The following is a 17,293-nucleotide window of genomic DNA, read 5'->3' on the forward strand; positions in this document are numbered from 1 at the left end:
CTTGCTGTGTCACTTTGAAATGATTCTTGACTTTCTGTCCATTTTTTTCCCTCAAGCACACACATACACACACACTCACACTTCTACACACTACATTATCCACATTTTACACCCTAGACCAGTGTTTTTTTCGACCATTTTTTTGGCACATTTTTGACATTGAGCACCCAAATTAAGGGACTTTGCATTTAGCATCATTGCTAGCATGTCGGTCTTATGTATTGAAGGTTGTGAGTTCAAAGCCACCTCATGACTCATGGTAGTCATCTTCCCTTTTTTTCAAAAATCGCACACTACAACACCATAGTAGAATGAATGAAGAAAAATGTATTATTGGAATTATTTTGATCATGTCATATAACCCAGCCAACATCCACATTCACACCCATTGAACGGGTCACAAACTCATAACATAACGCATATAAAATTTTTACGTTGCAATGTGTCAATCTGCACAGTTAGTGGTCGTAGGGCCTATTTGGGGGGAAAGTCCAGGGCCGTTTTCTACTCCTGTGCGTCCCTGACAGTATATAATAGGTTATTATAAGGACTTAATGAAAAATATTGTAGGTTTGGTAGTGGAAATTCATGCTGATTCTATGGCTGTGAAAGACGTTAAGGTTTACTGATGATTTGATGAACAATGACAAGTTGAACAGGCTGAAATAATTATGCAACAGAGTTGATTACATAGCTATTTACAATAAAGGAAACAAAAAAAGGTAATAGATTGCTGCTCTGTGGACCGCTGTTGTGCATCGGTTTGGGCTAATTTGGTTATCAGCAATAATTTATAATTATCAAAGATAATTATGAATTATGAAAATCAATAGAGCTTATTAATCAGTCTTAATAGCAACGGGGCACCACCCGGAAACCGGGACCAATAACCAAATCGTTAATTCGGTCTCAAGAATTAAAGGTGCTCACTCAAAATGTTCATATCTGGTAGATATGAACATTTATTGAGTGAACTGGAGGTGTGAATTCGAGCACTGACTCTGTCAACCAGCTACTATCACAATGTACATGCAAAAAACACAAAACAACTTCTCTTTAAAGTATTACAGCATTTATTAACTTTAGCAATATCAATTTACAATCAATACTACTTTTTATCAATAAATGTCTATTATAAGCTAAGCTAACAATCATATATCATATGCTCATCTTATGAAAAGACAACAACAAGCGAGTGTGTGTGTGTGTGTGTGTGAGTGTGTGTGTGTGTGCGTGTGTGTGCACAGGCGTCTGCCCGTGAAAGGGGGAGGAGGAACAAGATGGCGGACGTGACCTGGGAAGTCACGTGGCGCCAAAGAAAGGTGGGGCGTGAGACCTCAAGTTAAACGGCGGCTACCTTTAAACATGTGACTCTAACAAAGGAGAGATCGGGACGAAGTTAACTTCGGACTAGAATCTCTCCAGCACCCACGAGTGTGTGTAAATGTTTGTTAGTAGGAAAGCAAAGGGAAAGCGATCACAGCAGCAGTAAGGCTCATGCGATGATGACTGAGGTCCAGCACACGGTCTGGGGCGCAGCGGCTCAGCTGGTGAGCCGGCGCGTCTCTGGTCTCTAAACAGACGACAGCGTGCTGAGTTCAGACACGATGGCAGAGCAACACGCAATAGTCCGACGTGGTCGGACACAAATCACAGTCAAGCAACACTGATAATAACGCGGTTATTATAGCAGCAATAAACGGGACACGGAGGTCCGGTACAAACTTCACAACAATACTCAGTAAGTTAACTTACTGAAACATACATAAACAATCTACGTTCTGCCCAGAGCTAAAGCCTCTTACTGTGCTCCTTGCAGGGGAACAAGCGTGTGTGGTCCGTCCTCGGATGCGGCGATGCGCGAGGCGCAAATCTGCAGACAGATTTGTGAACAATATTTGAGAGAAATAAGCCTTTTGTGTACATAATAAAAAGTCCTAGATCTTTGAGTTCAGCTCGTGAGAAATGGGGGCAAAAACAAAAGTGTTGCGTTTATAATTTTGTTCAGTGTAGTTACATTGTCCACACATCCATGGTTGGTGGAGGTTTTAAGTGTAGGTTGTAAAACGTGGTAGCTGCAGTAGTTGTGAGTCGAACAGCTGATTTGCGGAGTGATACGCCGATTCTCTGCACCGACGCGAGTTGGCGCAGTAATACATGGCCGAAGTACGCTTGAAAAAAAAGTGCAAAGTTAAATGGCTGTCTGACGGCAAACTGAACCATCTCCATAAGGTAACATATTAACTTTGCATAAGTAACTCATACAACCCCACCTCAAAATCACTCAACTATTCCTTTAAAGGGATAGACAATATAGTGGCAGATGCACTGTCGAGTTGTTTCTTCATTCTTGTCTCTGTCTCTCAATTAATTCGTTTCAAGGTACCAGTTGCTGAGCTGAGGAGAGACCATGGTTAGGTAATATTGTATCCTGAAATTTGAAGTTTAGTGAAGTATTTATACCTTTTGTAGGTAGTGCCGGGTGAGTTTTAGTCACTAAATGTTTTTCATGGTTGGTTATTGAAATGTTGGTGGCCAGGGTTCCTCTGTTTTGTTATTGTAAGTTATTTGGATTATTGCCAGTGTTAAAGTAGCTTCTTTCAGTAGATAATTTGTTAACATTTACATTCTGCTAAATTTGTTACTATTTTAGTTATCGTTGTTGAAAAAATGTTTTCTTTTCTACAATCTACGTGTTTGCTTCTACATTTGTTATGGTCCGCGAGCCAGCCATAACAAGACTGCAATTATCAATAACTGGAACAAAAACAGCAGTCTTGGTTCTTTATTTCTGTGATCAATTTTCCATAGTTAGCTTCAAATAACCGTGATATGATAGGAGCAATTATAATGCCCCGATATCTAAACCCTTTATTGGTGCATTTGAAAGAAAACTTTCCCTCTAATTCGGATGGATATTTGCCTGGGAGCATCATGGCTACTGATATTGATTCATTGGTCAAATAACCTGATATTTTTTCATATTCATACCAGGGCCTCACCTGATGGATATGTTTCCTGCAGCTGTTGTGGTACATGTATCATTGAAATAAAGTGCCAATTTTGAGCAAAGGACATCTCTGTAAATGAGGTTGCAAACTCTGCAGACTTTTGCCTTGAATAAGATGGGCAAGGAACAATCAGACTAAAGCACGGACATGCATGCTTTTGCCAAGTACAAATGCAGTTATTTTTCTTCTGACAGACCCAATAGTGATTATATCCTTTGGACTGAAAGGGAAAGAACTTCACCTTTTGCGGAAAGTTTGACAACAGATGTTCTATTTTTTGATTAAGAATTGCAATGTGCTACAGACTTTTTTAAGAAATGTATCATTCCAGAGCTGCTTGCAAAGTATCTTTCCGCCCCAAAACCAACAGCAGAATCATGTATGATTGCTAATCATGGTCAACTGTGGTGCTAAGTAGGGAACATGTTGGTCTGTGAATCACGTTTTTGTTCAGTTAAAAAGTTTCACCAAACTAAAATTAATTCCTAAAGTGTGGAAATGCCCCAGCTGTAGAAAAGTAATCAATTCACCAAATAACTCCAAATCTAATCAGTGGCGAGAACATTTGAAAAGGAGTTAATAGTGGTTCGAGATGAAGACCTGCAGATAACATGGCTCCAAGCTCAGAAAAACAAATAATAAATCAAATTATGTTTGAGTATGAAAAGCACAGGTCATAATTCCTAATTGCCACTTATACAGCTCATGAGCGTCTTTGTTTGTGAATGATTTCCTGTAATGTTGATGTGATTTCACTGAAATTCAATGCAGGGATTTTGATGCGGTGACTAATAACTTTGGTATAAAGTAAATACAAACACACACTGTATATATAATCAATATAAATCAATGTTAATGTTGTGTTAATGTTCGTGTTACTGTTTGTTGTGTTCCTTCCGAATGTTCGGACAAATTGTATTTTGACGCTTTGGCAACATTGATGTTGACATTTTCATGCCAATAAAGCCCTTTAAATAGAAATTGAATTGAATTAATTGCCCCATTGTGTAGCCTTCTCATAGCAAATTTTTGTTTTTGGGACGAATATTTTTTTTTTATTGTTGTTTGCTTTCTTGTCCCCAGCAGAGTAGCTTGCATACCACATCGATATGCAGTATGTCAGGTGGCTTTATATGTTCACGCAGTAAAAGGCCACCAGCAGCTTCTTCTCTGTGCCTTCTGAGCACTATCAGGAAGTGTTTGCTATGCTCTCTTGATGGTTGCAGTTGTGTTGGCCGACCAGGAGATTCAACTTTACAGGAGAATTAAACATGTTTTACAGCTTAGAATAAAAAAAAACTGTTATGGTTTGTTGTGCAGTGAAAGGAGCAGATTTGGCTATTATTGAGATATTAATAATTATCAGCGATAATAAAATAAAATATGACAAAAAATTCTAACTTTCGGTCTCAAATAGGGGTTCACTTGAAATATTAATATAACAGAGAAATAAAAGTAGGGTAAAACCTTTGCAGGAGCGACAAATTTAGGAGAACTATGAATTTAAAATTGAGTGACCACTTAGACAATCTGACGCAACTCCAGATTTAATTATTCTTCCAGGGTTAGTTACAAGGATACATTCCAACTGAGAGGAGGACCGATAGTCCACTCTAGTAGGTTCGTTTATTAACTAAGTGAGGTTTACACTGCCAAATTAATTCCTATCGTTGGAGGAGGAACGAATAAGCCAGTCACTATTTAAGTAACCCAAGATGATCATTTCATTGTGCCTCTTAAGAGAATCAATAGTTGACAGAATACACTGTGGCCTATCACATTACATCATTAATTCATTAAGGCCACCAGGGGGTGGTAAAATGTGGAGAATGTTCCAGTCAGACAGTGTTGTGGTCTGAACTAAGCAGCCAGATAAGTGAATGCAAAAGAACCTCTAATGCCAGCAACACTTCCACACAGGCCCTGGCAAAGTCTAGGAGCAGATATATACACTCTAAGAGACAGTAACTATTTGCTATAACTAGCTTTGACTATTTTTCTAAATATGTTGAAATAGCGCAACTAACCCAACAAGGTCCACAGATGTGATTGTCTGAAGTCTATCTTTGCGTGACATCGCATCCCAGGGGCATTCATATTCAACTGAATATGGCCTCCAATTTTCTGAACACAAAATTAAGGGGTTTACAAGTGAGTATGGCTTTTGGCATGTAAACAGCAGCTCTAAATAAATGGTACATAATAAATTGACTGCTTTTATATAGCCCTTAATCTATCCTTTTAGTCTTACTGACAACTTAAAGCACCTAACAGTACCATTCACACACACACATTCATACAGCATTATGTAGAAGGAAATTGATTCAGTTTTATCTCTTGTATGTATACATCATGCTTAAGTTCTTGCTTTTTGTCATTACATCAAGCTCTGTGCTCTGTTTAATTATCAGATAATTGTGTAAACTCTTGATCTAATCTTTGAAGAAGAACTTCCTTACTTACACTTGAATGCTCAAACTGATGTGGACTCTTCTGCAGAAGCAGGTCAATGAACTCTGTTGCCAGCAGCAAAATCCCGAAGCACACTTGGAGTCATGAGGATGGGGTGAGGTGGAGAAGTAATAAAACCACATAGATGTAACCTATGACACTGAAACGGGACTAAACAAAAAGGCTTTACTATGGTTTATGAGATGAGGTAAATACACTCTCAGTTATGTTAAACTGAGTGACCACACTTATGTGTATGTGGTAATGTAGCTTTGTTATTTGAAAAGTTTCAAGGTAAAGACTGAATCTATAGGTGCGTGTCTTGGCTGATCTGTAAAATCTCCGAGAGGGCAATGGTTTTACAGAGGTGATGGCCAGGGTGGGGTCTTTGATGATGTTAGTGGCTCTGCTGAGGTAGCGTGAGGTGGCAATGTCCTCGGAGGAGGGCAGTGGGCAGCCTGTGATTTTCTCTGCAATTCTTACCATTCTCTGGAGTGCTTTCTTGTCCTCAGCAGAGTAGCTTGCATACCACACCGATATGCAGTATGTCAGGTGGGTTTATATGTTTGCCTGGTAAAAGGCGGGGGAGGTCTGTTCTGCGTTTCTTCCTCAAGTCCAGTATGAATTCCTTGGTTTTCGTGGTGTTCAGTGACAGGTTGTTCACTGAACACCCACTGACAGACTCTGTACCTCGTCACTGTACACTGACTCATCTCCCCAGTAATGAGCCCAACGACAGTTGTGTCGTCGTCAAATGTGATGATGGTGTTGGACGAGTGAACTGGTGTGCAGTCATAGGTGTATAAGGAGTAGAGGACTGGACTCAGCACACAGCCTTGAGGTGCGCCTGTGCTTAGTGTGATGGAGGAGAGGTGGGGGCCTGTTTTCAGAGCCGGGGTTTTATACTACAGTAGCTTGATGAATGGAAGAGTCACAGATGTGCAGATGTACTGGCAGCAGGAGGTTGATCAGTTGAAGTTAGTTGAAGTTTATTGAAGGATAGCCCCTTGAGATGAACCAACCATCTCGTTTTCAGGTGTGTCCAACATGAATCAAAAAATACAACCGACAACTCATTTACCGACCCCCACACACCCCTCTACCCTGAACCCACAACTCTCGTACAGAGATTAGTTGTAGCAATAGTAATAATAATAATAATAATAATAATGATAATACAATTATATATTAAGATAATTTTAAGAAAAGTAATAATAATAAAATAATAATACTCATAGAATGAAGTTCAGATTATAACAGATATATTGACAAGTAGATGCTTTACAAAATTAAAACCACAAGAAGACAATACCATTAAAGGCAGCAAAATGATGTTTTGAAAAAGGATAAAAGTAAGTTCTTGAAGATGTGTAGTGAGTTAATAGTTCTAATGTTAGCTGGGAGAATATTCCAGTCAGAAGGTGCTTTGAATTTAAAGGCACGTCTGCCAATTTCTTTATTGGTTCTAGGAATAGTAAAAAAAAGGGTGGTTGAAATAGTGTTTAGGGGATGAGTTGCAGGTTATCAGCAACAGGAGTGCAAGGCTCAGACACACGCACGCACGCACGCACGCACGCACGCACACACACACACACACACACACACACACACACACACACACACACACACACACACACACAGACAGGAACACTGCCCAACCATGACAGAAAAATCGATAAGTAGAAATATAAAGTCACCTAAAATAGAAAGTAAAGTCAAGTACTTTAAATTCTAATGATGTATCTTACTTGAGTAAATGTACTTTGGTGCTAGTGAAAGCTATCCTTAAATTCTGTAATTTTTAAAAAAATCCCAGATTACACAACAATGTTAATTTTTCATTTTGTATTTAGTTTGATATGAGTGGGTGCCCAATCCTGATGTATGGTATATGTATAGAACATTAGACAAAACAGAAGTATGAAACTATAAACAGAAGTTATAGTTTCATACTTCTGTTTTAGTTAAAACAATTCTTCTATAATGTCTTTCACCTTCATTGCTAAGTGCATTCTGCTCACCATGAAGTGCTCATGTTATTTCAGGTTTGCCCTTTTAAAAATAGCTGTCTTAATATGAGGTCAAAGGAAATACGCAGCTGTTGTGCTGATCATTTGGTCTGTTTATGACTTGAGGGTGGAAAATGTAAGCTAACTCCCAGGGAGTTTTTGTCAGGCTTTAGTGTGTGATAAGACAAAATGAACCTATCTTTATAACAGTGGGAGAGGTTTTTATTGGAAGTTATTTCAATGCACTGATCTTCGCCCTGTTGCTACACCTCATTTTACAACATCTCTGGTGTAAATCTTTGACCCCTCCAGCACTGAGTCAGTGGGTTGCGTGTTGGGGTATGTGCATTGGCATTGGACGCTTTATACTGCAATTAGTTTTTCCCCAGGCTAAAAAATTCCAGAATAAATAAGGCAATCAACCCTGTGCCAAATTCACCAAACTCTATAAAACACACACACACACACACACACATACACACATACACCAGTCACAAGTTTAATAAAATGCAATATTTTACAAGTAATCAACCTTTTACTGTTATTTCATATAAGTAGGTTCTTACTGTGTCTTTGTATGGAGTATTCTTATTTTATCATTGTATATCTATTTTGTGAATAAACATTGTATTCCATTACTGTCTATTTTGTCTTAATATTGTCTTTTATTACCCAACTTTTCTCGTTGTATTGTGCAAGTTACTCTTTTTAGTTCAGCTTCCCTGCAAAAGGTTTTTTATACGAATGTACTTGTATAACTGGTGTAACAATAAACATGTTTATTCAATTCAATTTCATTTGTATAGCGCCAAATCACAACATACATTATCTCAAGGCATTTCACATAGTGAGGTCAATATTACAATATTACAGGGAAACCCAATAAATCCCAGAATGAGCAAACACTTGCTAACTGGGGATGAGAAAAAAATCCCCTTCACAGGGCGAAGTGATCTATTTGGGATAATATGTAACTATGAGCTCTGTAAGATATGATGGAGCTTGATTATTGAGGACTTTATAGGTGAGGTGCAGGATTTTGAATTCTATTATGAATTTTACAGGAAGCCAATGCAGACATTAACACTGGAGAAATATGATCTCTTTTTCTAGTTCCTGTCAGCACTCTTGCTGCAGCATTTTGGATTAACTGGAGGCTTTTCACAGACTTATTTGATCATCATAACAGTAATGAATTACAGTAGTCCAGTCCAGAAGTGACAAATGCATGGACTAGTTTTTCAACATCCTTTTGAGATAGGATGTTTCTAATGTTCTTTATATTGCGCAGGTGAAAGAAGGCTGTCCTAGAGACTTGTTTTATGTGTGAGTCGAAGGACATGTCTTGGTCAAAAATAACTTAACTCCAAGGTTCCTCACAGTAGAGCTGAAGGACGGGGTTATGCCATCTAAGGTAACTATATGCTCAGAAAAAATTCAGGGCTGAGTACAATGACCTAAGTTTTGTCTGAATTTAGAAGTAAAAAATGAATTATAAGTCATCCAGACCTTTATGTCTTTAAGACAGTCCTGAAGTTTGTCTACCTGAATAATTTAATCTGGCTTTATAGATAAATACAGCTGGGTATCATCAAGTCGCGTGAGTAACACAATGCCAAAATTTGCATCACGTGTGAATGCGCCATTAATCAACTAGAACCAGACTATTTCTGGTTCACCACAAATGCACTAAATGGTTGTCTCCTCTGCCAGGTACAACACTGAACTCCACCACAAGAGCTCATTATGCCAAGTCCATTGTTTTTCTCATCATTGTTGTGATGAGTCGGAGTGATTCATGTAAACCAACCTGTTTTTAGGGACACCTGAGGAATACAAATTCCACCAGAAATCAGTTTCCTTCCTGGGATTCATTTAGATGGATCCTGCCAAGGTTTGTGATGTGAGGGATTGACTGATTTCCTCAAACCAGAAACACCTACAGAGATGAATTGGTTTTACTAGATTTTATTGAAGGTTTGTAAGAAACAGTATATTGCCGCACCGTCAACCTCACCTCTCACTGGTCTCAGTTTTAAATGGAATTCACAGGCCTTCCAGAGCATGAAATCCCACTTCACCTCACCAATCCTAAACATGCGTACATCTGTGCTTTTTTTTCTCTCCAGAAAGCTATCCTGAGGCTTTTGAGCTGTTGGTCCAGAAATTTGGTCTTGGAGGATAACTAGAAGTGTTCTTTATCTGCCCGTATTAATTACTTATTATGGAAGCCAGAGGTGTCTGCGATTAGATCACACAGTCTTATCAAATAAAATATTTATATTGGGTGATATAAAAATAGCACTCACGCGTTGATTATTTGTTTCTCTATCTCCCTCTCTCTCTTTCCCATGTATTTACATTACATCACTAACTCTGTGTTTTCCCTCTCCTTTAGTGCACGTATCTCTGACTCTACAATATTATTATTATTATTATTATTAACTATTAGGGCCCGGGCACCGACACACTCACATCCACTGCCTAAACGTGCCTGAAAACTCACCAAAATTCGCTCACTTGCCAGAAATGTGATGTAATTGGCGTAAATATCAGCTTGTGCATGTGTTTCACAAAATGGCTCGATAGCAACATATGCAGCAAAAGCAAATACTTCCGTCAAACACAAAAAAAATGTTCTAGCAAAGTTTCATTGATTTGATTCTAGTCTGCATGTCTTTATGTGACATACAATGTAAAACTTACAGTAGCATCTAGACTAGAAATTTGGATATTCAATATGGTTCAGCTTCAGTGCTGCAATACTGTATTGAGGACTTTTTGTTCTCCTTACTTTCCTTTAGCTTTTTTGATCCAAGTTGGAAAGAACAACGCAGAGGTGGAACCTTTTCATAGGAGGATAAAGACTGAGGCTGAATGAAGATTTGTGCAAAGCAGCTTTAAACAGGTGCGTTAGAGATTCATACTTATACAATTAATACAATACACTATTAAGGGGTTTGAACGTGAGGAGGAGAATTTAAAATTAAATTCTAAATGTAACAGAAATCCAGTGTAGTGAAGCTAATACAGGATAATATGATCTCTTTTCCTGGTTCTTGTCGGTACACAAGCTGATGCATTTTGGACAAGCTGCAGTCTTTAAAGACTTACTGCTGCAGCCTGACAATAAGGTAAATAGCCCTCTAAAGTTATTGCTAGTGGTTTATCCCTCGCGCAACCGTGAAGCACTGAAAAACTTTAGTCCACGCCCACCTGCTGTGTGGGCCACACCATTGCCTCACCTTGAGTATAAATTGGACTGAGACCGTCAGTCTTTTCCCATTTTTCTTCAGCGATTGATTAATGACAACAATTGAGAAGACTTCCACCAAATGACATTCACAGAGAACACTTCCACTGCTGTACGCTTGTGCCAGGTGTATGAAATGGGCTACATACTACTTAGAGTCATGCCTCGGACCGCACTGCAAGCTCCTCCATCGGGCGGACAAGAAGCAAGGGCTATGAGTCGTTGACTCCGCCCCCCTCAGCTGCTCTACTTGCTGGTCGCAGTTTGCACTCCCCCTCCGGATGGCGGGGATGGAGCCTGATGATAACTCTCCAGTTGCACACCCAGGTATCCCTGGGATCCTCATCTATAAAAGCGCAGCTCTGCCAGCCTTTGGAGCCCTGGTGCACGAGCTTCCCGGGATCATCGACGGAGCGGCAGCGTACAGGAACCTGGCAGTCCCACCAGCATAGGCTCCACCCACAAGTGACGAGATGATGGCCGGCTTCGCTGTCTGTCGGGCGGCTCGTTGTGCTCCATTGTTGCCCCGCTTCCCATCCATCATTCCATATTTGTCTGGATCAGAAGCAAAGCCAGGGACGGTCAAGTCGGAGCCATACACTGACGTCACCAGGGTCGAAAGCATCTCGGACCGCAGTTTCCTACCTGTTCTGGGCTTAGTGGCAGTGTTCGTCGTGAAGCCCTGGCAATGTTGGCGGCCTAGGCGAGATTTTTGATCGGCACCCCCCACCCCATTATATGTCCAACACTAATCACCACTTAGAAATTAAACATTGTACAAAATCTAAGATGTGCAATATATAATACAAAAAATATTAATGATGTATTAATTACACATAATAAATAGTTGTAGAAACTGTTGAGAACTGCTAAGAATAATTTAATCCTTTTTCAACTTATTTTGCAGCTGCAACTCAAAGGCAGACCTAGACAGTCTTTGATGGTTACTGAATCACGTCACGACAGCAGACAGTGTTCATCATGTTGTAACTTGTGACTGACAGTTCAGGGACAGTTTGTCTTTTTTTGTGATTAAAAGTGTTCAGGGTTTAGCTAGAATTTGGACCAAAAATGCAGACGACCAGACTCCATGAAAGTTTTAACATATTTAATAGTCTTTCAAGCAATAGAGGTTGAGTTGAGGGTGGCGACGTTGAATAGAGAACTTAAAAACAGAGGAGCCGTCAAGTCGGAGCCAAGACATAAATGTTATGTTTGTGGCGCCCCCCATGGATGACTGCGACCTTAGCATTTGCCTATACAGCCTATAGGGTTGGCTCTGTCCTGGCTCACTCCTTGACCGAGACAGCAGCCGAGCCTGGACTCATGCCTTGGGGGCCAGGGCTCCGGCTTGGCTTGTCTCCGGCGGGGCGTCATGCAAATGCCAGGCCTCTTTCAGAGCGTTATTCAGAGTGGCAGCGCGTATGCTCCATGGACAAGTGGATGGACAGGCTGATCTGCCAGGGTAACTCTAATTAACCTTTGGGCCTCACCGGCTCATACCTTAAATAGCTGAAGAAAAGCTGTTTACTTGGAGCAGATTGATGTCTCAGTCCAATTTGTACTCGAGGTGAGACCGTGGTGAGGCCCACACAGCAGGTGGGTGTTTGACTAAAGTTTTTCAGTGCCGTGCAGTCTTTGTTGTTACAATACGTTGTTAGAAGTACCAGCAAACAGAAGTAGACCATTAAATTGGTAAAGAGACAGATATTTCCCCATGAGGTTGGTAGAGACCAGACAGAGCTAAAAGAGTGTAAATATTTGGCTTACATTTATTGAGTGGACACTCAATAAACACTTTTTTCAAATGAATAGTAATATTGCTCCCTAAGTGCGGAGTGTGCCAACAAAAAACTACTAGTTTACTAGAAAGTTTGCCTTGTCAACTTGACAGGTGATGATTTGCCAGTGTTGTGTTTAAAACGTGTTCCTCCACCCCCAACTGGCCAAAAGAAAATCAGTTATTGCAGGTTTAATACTAATAAAAACACCATCAGAAGATTTTCAAGGGAACATTTGTCATAGAGAAGTGACACAAAGTGATTGCCTTTGCTTTATGTATCTCTATGGGGTGATTTTTGCTATCATTCTCTACACATGCTGAATGACTATCAGTAGACCTGTAGAAGAATGTAGCAGAGATATATGAGGGAGGGCAGATATGTGCAATAAACTTGAGTCATATTAGAGTGGTTATATATGAAGGTCATTCCTCTTATCTTAGTTAGTCCTACTATCTCTACACCTTGACGCTGATGGGTGTGTTTAGAAAGGCCTGATCCGCTGGCCATTGCATTTTTATCATTTAGTTTTCAGAATTGTGTGTCATTCATCATGCAACATCACCTGGGATATAATCTGAATATGGCATTATCTTCACATTACCTGATTATCTCTGCTTTATTCATCGGCTTACGTTCTGCTGATGGTAAGTTGGCAAGTTTGTCATTATTATTCTGACATGTATGGCCAGATGTTTGCTTGAGATTTTTTTCTCTCTCATTGCTTTATCAGCAGCGTAAAAGGTTCAGAGGCAAAAAGTATAACTACTGTATGTGATAAATGACTAAATACGTATGTTACACAGATAGGTACTTCTTACAATAATATATATGTATATATATTAGGGGTGTGAATCTTCACTGGTCTCACGATTTGATTCGATTACGATTATCCTGTCAAAGATTCAATTCGATTCGTTATGCATCACGATGCATCACGATGCATAACAATGTGTTGTCCTCTCAATTTTCTATTTTACTGAACATGGCTACATTTTCATCAGTTAATACAAGCAGTCAGACTCTAAGCACTCCCTTTCTTCTTTTATTTCATCCGAGAAAGGACACTTCTTGAATGTGGAAAAAACCCCGCAACAACACTTAAGTCTGAACACAGCAGGCAACAGGAGTATTTACAACAGTAAATACTAAAATGGCATCAAACCGTTAGTTTATATAGTGCACTTATTCATAAAAGAAAATATTTAAATGTTAAAATAAATGTCTTAACATTAAATTAAATCAAAAATCAAAAATAAATAGAGGTTAAGCTTACCATCTACATTATTAGTCGGAAAATGGTCATCAAAACAAAACATGAATCCTTAAGTTTTGGAAAGGTGCAATAAATTACAGTACTGCTGTAACCTGTATTCTACAAAACATCACAGGACAAGAGCACTTCCTGATTGTGACTAACATCACAATGAATCTGGAACACAAAAGTACAGGTAGCATTGAATAGGGGTATGAATCTTCACTGGTCTCACGATTCGATTTGATTACGATTTTCCTGTCAACGATATGATTCAATTCGTTTTCACGATGCATCAGGATGCATCACAATGCAAAGCATCTTCCATTTTTGATATTACCGCACATCATGCTACGTTTTCATCAATGAATCAAAGCAGTCAGATATATATGAACTCCCTTTTTTATTTTATTATTTCAACCTAAAAAAGGACACTTATCAAACAGCAACGTAGTGTAAGCTAATTTATTTTTATGTAACATTACATTTTAATTGGAATCTGTTTTTGGGTTGCCTCAGCAAAATGCTGAGTGATTTTAAGTTGAGGTTTTATTGTGAAGGGCAGAACGGAAGAAGGGAGTGGATGCGCGGTAGTGTGTGACGGTGATAAAGAGCGTTGTTGTTGTTCCTTCTTGGATCTCGCTGGTTCCTACGACGGTCTCCGTGTCATTATTTTGTATAAATGATACAGTACAGGCGTAACAATAAAAGCTCGGTTACAGCATCAATTCTTGGCTGAGCTGGTTCTGCTATTTCCTTGTCAGGCGCTACTACTACCAGGAATTCATTTTGAACTCTAAAACTTTATTGTCCAGCCGCGGTCGGCCGTAATCTATAATCGATTATAGTCCGGCAATGCATCGATGCAGCATCGTCCACTTCCGCATGGCGATGCATCGTAGAAACGATTAATTTCAACACCCCTAATAGATATTCATTTTTGTGAACCTAATTGTGCAAATTCCAGCAGTGTATGAATGTGTTTAAATGTGATTGAAAAAAGTAAGGTGAATCGCAGCGCGATGTGAATGGGTGAATGTGACTTGCACTTTGAGTAGTCAATAAGACTAGAAAAGCGCTAAATAAATACAGTCCATTTACCATGTACTTGTTATTGAGAAATGCCAATATAAATGACAGACAAGACACTAGACAAAACATGAAACATGAAATGATTCATATAATGACAATAATAATACTGACACCTAGAGATGCAATGCCATTGCTAATAATGCTAATAATAGTAATTATTATTATTATAATGGCAGATTTGGATCCTGCAGCTCTGGAGTCAGAGGTACTGCACTAGGGGAGAGAGACAATACAGTTTGTGATGTAAATAAATACATGGATCAGAGAGGGAGAGACACACACAGACAGAGATGCTCAGTACATGAACTCCAAGGTTCCTCACAGTAGAGCTGGATGCCAAAGTTATGCAATCCAAGGTGACTATATGCTCAGATAATGTGTCTCTGAGGTGTTTAGGGCCAAGTACAATGACATCAGTTTTTTGAATCTAGGAGTCTACCTGATTAATATATTCTGCCTCTATGGATAAATACAACTGGGTATCATCTGTAACCATGGAAATTTATGAGGTGCTTTCTGATAATATTGGCTAAGGGGAAGCATACATAGAGTGAAAAGTATCGTTCCCAGCATAGAACCAATTGGAATTCTATGATTAACTTTTGGATGAATGGAAGAGTTGTTCAAGTCAAAGTCAAAGTAGCTTTATTGTCATTATATTGAGGGGGTCAACAATATAACAAAATTTAAGTGGCAGTTCCCTGAGGCATAAAAACATAAAAAGATTAGACAGTTACAAGACGTAAAATCGCTAAGAACAAGAACAATAAAGTGCAGTATGTAACAGTGGGAAATGTAAACAATAAAAACAATTCAATTCATTTATTCATCAATTGCATGATGAAAAATTTTGTTAACATTAACAAACTGAAATCTATCTAATAAGTATTACTTAAACCATTTTAGCGCTGTTCCTTTAATTCCAATAATGTGTTCTAGTCTCTGTAATAAAATTTTGTGATCAATGGTGTCAAATGCGGCACCAAGGTCTAACAGTATGAGAACAATAGAGACATTTCCACTGTCTGAGGCCACAAGAAGGTCGTTGGTAACCTTCAGCAGTGCTGTTCATGTTCTATGACGTTTTCTAAATAGTGACTGAAAATCTTCAAGCAAAAGATTCAAAGATTTTAGCACAGCCCCCCCAGAAACTTCTGGGGGCGCCACTGGTTGGTAAATGTATTTATTTATTATTTTATTATTTTTTGAACAAGTTATATCTACAGCAATTACATTGTTTTACTGTTGTAAAAATGTGATGTGGACAAAAAATTTTAAGCAACCAAGATAATCTATAATAGTTCTCATCATAGTTCTGAGTACTGATGTGATATGTAGTCTTTATTTATTAAAGCCTTGTGATGAGATAAAAAAAGCTGAAATCAAATGATCTGGAGGAAAAAACGTGCTGCAACATTTACACAGGCAGATCAGTTGGTCATAGCAAATAATAAATTACGGATTATAATGGAAGAGGTTGAGGGGGCAATCAGTTTGACCATGATGGATATATAATATCAATTGTTTTGACGAGCTGGTTATTTAAAATAATTGAATGCAGTTCACGTCTAATGTACAGATCAGGGTAAAACTATTGAGTTTCCGTTTGAACTCAATGAAATCCACCATGTCTTTGTCCTCAATGTTAAAATGCATAGACTATAACAAAGTAATCATGTCAATTTAAATAGGATATAATCCAATAGCTGAACATTGATGCTGTGAAATCATTTCAGATTCATAATCCTCCTCATCTTCTCCGTAAGGGGCTTTAATGGTGATATGTGTGCAGTAATCAGAGCATAGATTGCAGGATAAGTCAACAGCACAAGTCATTATCAGGATATCCTTTAGAAAATATATGTTCTGTATGTATGCCTGATACTATGCATATTAAAAATAGGCTGGACTTTTTTTTATACTGCAAATCCTGCAATCGCATAAAAAGCGTTATTGATCGTGAGAACATTTAAATGTCCAGGGAACACGACTAACGCATTCAGCCTGCAAACTGCACATCATACAGTAATATTGATCACATGACCAGTAACACTGATGGAAAACAGTGTCTGGTGGTAAAATACCACAAAGCAGGACACAGGGCATCACTCCACTGAGTGGCATTAGAGACCCCTAGAACCAGAAGTTCTCAAAGGTAATTAATATATGTTTCATAAAGAACATCTTTGGAGTTCCCCGGTGGATTCTCGTTGTCACTAAACTCCCGCACCTGCGGATTGATCCTCTCTCATTCCTTACGCCGACATGATTGGGTTCTCGTGAGCATGGATGGGGCTAATACAGAACACGACCAAAAACAGCTCACAGCAGTTTTAATATTGAGTAAATTACCATGGTAACATGCCTCGCGTTAAACCTATCCACCTTTCATAGTACCGGTAAACCAGGAAGTTACCACCGACGTCAAGTTACTCTTGAAG

The 17,293-nt window shown here is 39.0% G+C and overlaps 1 protein-coding gene across 5 annotated transcripts in view; it reads left to right on the plus strand.

Annotated features, from left to right (window-relative positions):
• Positions 1-12,960: 12,960 nt before the first annotated feature.
• Positions 12,961-17,293, plus strand: part of LOC118307104 (mucin-2) — a 34,638-nt gene continuing 30,305 nt past the window's right edge. For all 5 annotated transcript variants that reach the window (XM_047331672.1, XM_047331682.1, XM_047331680.1 and 2 more), the window contains exon 1: positions 12,961-13,152. In XM_047331672.1, the coding sequence (XP_047187628.1) occupies positions 13,059-13,152 (94 nt within the window). In that variant the 5' untranslated portion in view covers positions 12,961-13,058. The remainder of the gene's footprint in view (positions 13,153-17,293) is intronic.

The sequence above is a fragment of the Scophthalmus maximus genome, chromosome 1 (genome assembly GCF_022379125.1).
Source record: "Scophthalmus maximus strain ysfricsl-2021 chromosome 1, ASM2237912v1, whole genome shotgun sequence".
Lineage (NCBI taxonomy): Eukaryota > Metazoa > Chordata > Actinopteri > Pleuronectiformes > Scophthalmidae > Scophthalmus > Scophthalmus maximus.